This window comes from Nanorana parkeri, unplaced genomic scaffold, assembly GCF_000935625.1.
Source record: "Nanorana parkeri isolate BGI_ZX_2015 unplaced genomic scaffold, ASM93562v1 scaffold236, whole genome shotgun sequence".
Taxonomy (NCBI): domain Eukaryota; kingdom Metazoa; phylum Chordata; class Amphibia; order Anura; family Dicroglossidae; genus Nanorana; species Nanorana parkeri.
In genome coordinates, this window is record NW_017306504.1 from 1025818 (window position 1) to 1033528 (window position 7711).

The following is a 7711-nucleotide window of genomic DNA, read 5'->3' on the forward strand; positions in this document are numbered from 1 at the left end:
AAGGGATCGCCTAAAGGCAGTCAGTGTGGGAGATAGACAGACAGGTTGGGGTAGAGAGTTCCATAGGATGGGAGAGATTCTAGTGAAGTTCTGGAGGCGAGCATGGGAGGAGTTGATGAGGGAGCTGGAAAGCAGGAGGTCTTGTGAAGAGCGGAGGGGACGGTTAGGGAGATACTTTGAGACCAGTTTGAGATATAGCCGGGGCCAGAGTTGTGGATGGCTTTGTAAGCGGTTGTTAATATTTTGAATTTGATCCTTTGGGCTATTGGAAGCCAGTGTAGTGATTGACAGAGGGGGGTTGCAGACACTGAGCGGTTGGTTAGGTGAATGAGTCTAGCAGCTGCATTCATGATAGACTGAAGGGGGGATATCCTGTGTAGTGGAAGGCCAATGAGGAGGGAGTTGAAATAGTCCAGACGAGAGATAACAAGGGAGTGGATGAGTAATTTTGCGGTTTCCTTGGGGAGGAAGGGGCGTATTTTGTAGATGTTATGAAGGTGAAGGCGGCAGGATTTGGATAGTGATTGGATGTGGGGAAGAAAGGTGAGGTCTGAGTCAAGGATGACACCTAGGACCTTGGCATGGGGGGAGGGCTGGATAGTTGTGTTAACAATCTCAAGGGAAAAGTTGGTGGAAGGTGCACAGGCAGGAGGAAATATCGTGAGCTTAACTATTATCAATACTGTAACTTAATTGTGTATCACTCAGCTATAGATCCTCAAATCAACTCTGAATTGATGCTATCAATGTCCTTCTTTCTGGAGGGTGGCTAACTTTGTTCCCCAGTTTGGTGTCATTTTAAACTCTGATACTGCCACATGCTATGAGCAGGGTGAATGACCTGAACAGTGATCTCCAGACACTGTAGGGGGAGTTTATCAAAACTGGAGCAGACAGAATCTGGAGCAGCTGTGCATGGCAACCAATCAGCTTCTCCCTCTCATTTTCAAATCACAACTGAGCAAACTGAAGAGAGATGCTGATTGCTTGCCATAAGCAACGGCTCCAGATTTTGTCTGCTCCAATTTCGATAAATCCCCCCCCTGTAAGTTTTTGCAAAACTGTGCATATGGCCGTGTTTTGGGTTTGTAAAGTGCCTGTGTTTCTGATTCAGTGCAATGGGTCGCAACGTAATTACCAAGGACAAATGTGGGTCCTGAGGTTACGCAGGTTGAGAACCACTGATCTACAGTGTTAATAATTAAATAAATGTCTTTCTTAATACAAGGATAGTTGCTTGTGAGAAATGTCTTTGCATTAGAGGCACTATAGCATCAAGTATTAATCTCAGTGGCTCATGTTTGCATGGTGTACAATTAATATATGGAAGGGAAGGGTCTTATGCTCTTTCACACCTGAAAGTACTGAGTATTTTGCTTAATTTCTTGTGAATGGAGCAGTGGGGGAAAAAAGAGAAGGTAAGTATAATATGCTGGTGGTACGACACCATTAAAGTAAACCTGTTTATTTGTCCTGCATGGATAAAGCACATGTTTGCCTTAAAGAGGGATACATTAAAGAAAGAAATGGAGGATTGCACTTCCAGAACACCTTTAAAGAACAACTCAGTGAATTTAAAAACTTAACTCTTGCAGTGGGGCTAGCCACACACTGCAAGGGTTAAGTGCTTGTTTACTCTAGGAGCTCATATAAACCAGTTTTACTCACCTGATCCTCGGTCCTGCAGCAGTCAGCACTAACCTTTCTCTCCCTCTGATGCAACTATGGAATGTTCTTCTGTGTCCTTATGTCTAATACAAGTCAATGGATATGCATTAGACATAATTATGTCAGCAGTCCTTAGCCTGCAGGAACCCAGAGCAGAAGAGACTGCACAGGCGGTTCTAGCAGCCAGCTGGACTGAGCGTGAGGTGAGTATATCTGAGCCCCCTAGACAATGTGAGCACTTAACACTTGCAGTGCAGGGGTAGTCCCCTGATAAAAACTAAAATTGTGTGATATATAATTAGAGTGCAAGGCACCTCTGGTAATACAACTATAAATATGCAATAAAAATGCCATAGACCCTTTAAAGTAAAAATAAAATAGTCACGTAAATTATTTTTCATGAACGTTTCATTAATACACCTTTTCATACTTGATTTAAAGATTCATCACCATATGCATTTGTTGCACAATACTTCATAATACTGGAAACTACAACATGTTAAATTTTGCATTATTAAAGTTATGTTTTACTTCATGTCGTACAGCCCAGTCAGAAACAAAAAACACTATAAACTACATGACCACAGCAAGCACACTTTTAATATACTTTCCAAAACCTACACATCTATTTTTATGATTAATATACATTTGAAAGGGATAGGTTTATAGAGGAATACTACACAGGAATTTCTACACAGTTTACATTACAATTTCTCTCTTGAAGTGTATTCTTCTGCTATTATATTTTGACGTTTGCTTATCCCTCTTCATATCTTTATGAATAGTTATATATAAAATAAAAAAGAGGAAATAAAGACCTAAAAATACCAAACAAATTAATAAAAAGATCATATTTTACAAATCACAAAACATTTCCACTATTACTTAAACACAGTAAATTTGTGCAGTGTAAAATTAAAAAAATACAGTATAAAGTTTCTCAATTGGTTGATGGCACAAAGGAACCCTTCAGTCTAGCACCTCTTATAGTTGGAATTCTTTTTTTCAAGCCTAAGCACTGTGGATCAAGGGCAGCTCTTACAGAGCTCACAGCTTTTTAGGAGTGCTTTTTAGTTTGGAATATGTTATAATTTGGTTGTGAGCCATTCTGAGGATGCTTAAAATACACTGTATGGCAAAATCCTGGATGATACATTGATTTAAAATGAAAGGTTTTGCCAAGGGAGCAATTTATACTTTTCCAAAATGCTATAGAAAACATCTGAGAAATGTGTTAACAGGTTGTGTAGATTGTATGAATTGCTATACAGAAAAACAATTATTAATACTATAAATATATTTTTGAACTTTTACTTAAAATTATGTAGTTTGTGTTATTTTTTCATTCTTAAAGAGGAAACGTGCTATTGTTCCACTATGCTTAAAGGAAACCTGTATTGAGGTAAATTTATTGACTACCTCTGCTGACTTCTTTAAAAAAAAATGAAAAGTAGCTTGGTCAATGTTCAGTAATAACAGCCTCCCTGTTTCCTCAGTAAGGCCCCTTTCACAAGAGCAGCATCCGTCCTGATCAGGAGAGGATCTGTGCACAGATTCTCAGTTGGTCAAAGCACTATAGAATGGATGTCACATGTGTGACATCTGCATCCATTCAGTGTTTTTTAGCATATTTCAATGGAGGGAAAAAAAAAACTGCACTAGACAGATCTGTGCTATGGACAGTCGGAGGAAAGCGGACATGCGCCCATTGACATCTAATAACGTCCGATCCATCTATCCATCTCGTTTAGGTCTGCCAAAAAGAAGATCCTTTTGTTTTTTTGGGGTTTTTTCAGACCTAGACAGACTCAGAGGTAATGGAATGTAAAAGGATGCAAATAGACTAACTTGCACTTTCATTCAGGTCTACCTGAAAAACGATAGGCGGATCTGATCAGAACATCATGTAAAAGGGGCCTAAGGTTTCCCCTGTCAGGTTATTACTGTGGTCTCTTACCCCATTGGAGAGATTCCCCCTGACTTCCTGTCAAATCAGGAAACGGATGAAAAATCTCTCCAGCAGGAACATAGACAGTAACAAACACATATTCTAGAACCTCTGTCAGGTTATTATTACTGTCACTGTTTTCCTATCCCAAAAACAACCACTCCCCTCCTTGTCCTGTGGTCAAAGACTGGCAGAGGAATAGGAATTGAGGTGAAATCTTCCAAATGTGGTCATGGGTAGCAAACAAATTTTGACAAAGGTATGCACTCTTCCCAAATATAAAAACAATATACAGTATATATACATAATATATAAAATATATAAACAAAAGTTTTTAATTGAGTTTGGCTTCAATTAATATTGTCATACCATGTAAAACAGGAACCAGCATTTTAAGTGACATTTCACAAGTTACTTGGCTACATACTGTAAGACAAAAACATTTTTTCAGGAATCTGATTGGCTGAGCCTAAAAACGAATAATCGTGCCTGGGTTCGTTTTAATAAACAAAGAAAAAGTATAACATTGAGGTGTTGCCAATTCCCCCCGGGTCAGATGCTGGTTTTAATGTCCTAATTGAAGCTAAAAATGTCAGCTGCAGTCTAGTTGTTGTAATATCTATACATTGCAAGCAACTCCAACAAAAACAGGGTTAATCTTCTGTTTTGATTGTTGTCTGTATAATTAGGAGATTTCCTCTCATTTGCTATCTTGGTTACAACAATGTCATTGGGGCAGGAGACAGTTTGCAATCTCCAGTGATGACACAGATTGCAGTGGAATGCTGACAGAGGCTTTAGACTTCATTTTATCATAAAAAAGTTGAGTTTTTTGTTTTACTATTGTGTCCCTATTAAATGCATTTCCTTCACTTTCTGTGCTGGTGACCACAGTGTCACTGGGGCAGTAAATGAGGGGGGCATCACCAGTGGGGCTATGTATGGCAATAACAAATTTATAGAAGTTCAATAAGCCTTCCTTATCTATACAAGCATTTTTTTAACTTGAATTCCACATTTTCTTGTTTAGTTTACAAACTGAAATCACACATTACATATAATAAGGCAATTCCCTTTGTCTGTCTACTTAATAAGTGTGCAAATTATATGATTAAAAACGGGGATGTTTCTAACTATGTATAGCCAACGTATGTATCCTTATAGCTATACCGTTAACTATACATATGAGTATGTATAGCTAACGGTCAGTTTTGAAATAGTGGATACAAAAGTTGGCTTACTTAAAAAGAAACCTTGACTTGTAAAGCCAAGGCTCCCATCCAGTCTGCCATTACCCAACTCCCTAAGTGGTGCTAGTCCCAGAGAAGAGCAAACCTGAGCAACATGACAAAAAAGACATGGTTGCTTCAATACAACAACTTATCCCAAGATTTGAGCAAAGGAGCCTTCAACAATGGGTGGGACAGATCTCCTTTTATATAGTACTGTGGTGATGTAAACGTTTACTTAGCAAACCCATTATAATTGAGCTTTTACTAATCTATATTAAATACCTGAAATTTGATAACTAACATCTACTTTGCACATCATTTGCACCCCTACACTGCCTTTATTAAATCTAAGTGAACAGAACAATAATCAAGAGGTACAAAGACCTTTAGGCCTATTTAATAATTGTAAAAATGCCAGTAAGAACTAATTTTTTGCTCACCTGGTTTCAATCATTTGAAAGTTGACTAGGTAACCAGATTAATAGAAGGTGAGTGTCCTCATTGCTTTTTGTACTGACTCATTAAAATGTACTGACTATTTAGTAGTAAACTGTGGGCAAAAAAGAACATAAATCCAATTCAGTAAAGACTAAAAAGTGTAATGTTCATGTTGCAGAAACCTATAACCAAAAACAAGTAATAATTTCATACTGACTAGATAAAATTAAATCATATTGGTTATCATAGCCTTCTACACTTTGTACAGCCTTAAAGAAAAAGTTCAAGTGTATTTTTGGATAGACGATCAATATATTTGTCAATAAAGCAAGCAGCAAAGTCTGCTTACTCACAGCAACAAGCTAGAATTAATCTTCCATTGAGGTGACATCTGATCGATTGCTACAGGTTTCTGCACTTTAGTTTTACTCTTTGCACTAGTTTATTGACTCAGCTAACCTTATTTTTGGAGACTAGGGTGAGGAAATATAAAAGTGGCGACCATATAGCCAATCATATTTCTACTACTGGCTATTTCATCTAAGTACAAAGTACAAATAAGGACACTTGAAATGAACTTGTGTTTTGCCCACACAAGGTTTAGTTTGCTTTACTACTGACTACCTGTCACATGCCCCTCTACCCCTAGGGGTACAGGATATTTCCTTTGGCTCCCAGTGCTTAACAGAGTGGCAAGGAAGTGAAGACTGAGTATATGAGTTATGGGGTATATGGCAAGCGTGTTGTTTTACTTTAAAATAATCGTGTACTGAGTGACAATAGGAGGCTGTCATTCTGAAAAAAAAGCTAATTGCTTGTCTGTTTCCGGCTTCAGTGCTTGCCGAGTCTTTGACCTGGAACAACATTATAATTAAGTAATCAGAACAATCCCACTTGCTTATACCAGGACAATGACTCAAAGTACAGAAGTTTACAGTTGAAGCCGGAGACTATCAGACAACAAGCATCTTTTTTAAGTAGGTCAGCAATGGAAGTAAAGTCTCCCTTTTGGCACTATATGTATGTTCCTGATTACTGTATCACTGTAGTGCAAATGTTTGTGTATTACATAAAAGGGTTAGTATATTTTCTACAGGATCCCGAAATTGCATATCAGCAGAGAACTCGTTTACATCTATGTACATGTTAATAAAGATAGTGGTGTCCCATTTGTGTATTGCTGGAGTGATCACAGTTCTGCTCACTGAGAGGGCAGGCAACCTCTGGTGAGCAGCCATGTTGTTTGGATGCAATTGTGAGAGATTTCCTTGTGGAACAATTGAAATTTGAGGAAATTGCATCTTCTTTATTCTCTAATTTCAGCTTGTTTCCTGCACCATGCTTTTCTTCTTTCAGGCTGTCTTCTGTATTGGTGTCCAACTCAGAGATTTCCTCATCAGAACAGCTATCCGTATTGTAATCAATCTCTTCTTCGCATGGTGGTTCATCGTCGGTTTCAGCACTGCTGCAAATGACAACAGAACAAGAATAAGTGCCGCGCACATGATTAAACACTTCAGATACCAATCCATTTCCAGCGCAGGAAAGGGATTAAGCAATTATACTGTGTAATTACTTAACCGTAGAGAAAAATTTATATTCTGCTTGTCCCCAAAACTAGGAACTTTTTATTGTCTTCCATAGATGGGACTGTTTTATCCATTTTTAGCAATCTATTAAACAGAAAATATATTTGTATATAATATATATGCAATATATGACTCTAGAGACATGCAGCTGAAATCATTCATAGGTAACTTTATAGCCAGGGTGTTGATACAGGGATTTCATAAATTATAGCTATGACAAGGCTCAAGCCATGACTTCTTGATCATACATTTCTCTTCAAGATCCACTCTACAGACCAGTGACATGAATCTTCAAGTTTATTGCAGCTGTGTCTCTAACCATGGAAGCATGAGGACCTTAAAGTATGGAAGCATCATAAGAGAAAGAGATTCTGTCTTTAGAACAAAAATGAAAAAACGAAAAATGTTGCAGGTTCCTGAAGCAGATTCAAAGCCCCTGCAGATATTGTTAATACATTAGTAAGCTGTTCTGACAGTCAAAACTCTGACACTTCAGGGTTTTTCACATCATGTCTGTTGATCTGCATGTTTTTGCACACCAAGGTACATGTATGGTGTGAACAGGGCACTTAAAAAAGTTTCCATATGTGCCCTGTTCACACCATACATGGGGGTGTGAAGAAAAACACACAGGCATGGTGTGAACAGGGCACATAGAAAACAATTGTTTTTTTTTGTGGCCTGTTCATACCATACATGCGCCTTTGTATGAAGGTAAACACAGCTCAGCAGAAATGGTGTGAATGAGCCCTCCCTCAGTACCAAAGCTTGCCTGCCCCTTCCTTCCATCTCCTCATCTCTATTCACTGGGTCAGCCCATGATGAGTATATATATA

The 7711-nt window shown here is 38.3% G+C and overlaps 1 protein-coding gene across 1 annotated transcript in view; it reads right to left on the minus strand.

The window, feature by feature from the left end:
• Window positions 1-6432: 6432 nt before the first annotated feature.
• Window positions 6433-7711, minus strand: part of AGBL1 (ATP/GTP binding protein like 1) — a 465946-nt gene continuing 464667 nt past the window's right edge. The window contains 1 exon segment of the mRNA XM_018556368.1: window positions 6433-6751. Coding sequence (XP_018411870.1) covers window positions 6433-6751 — 319 coding nt within the window.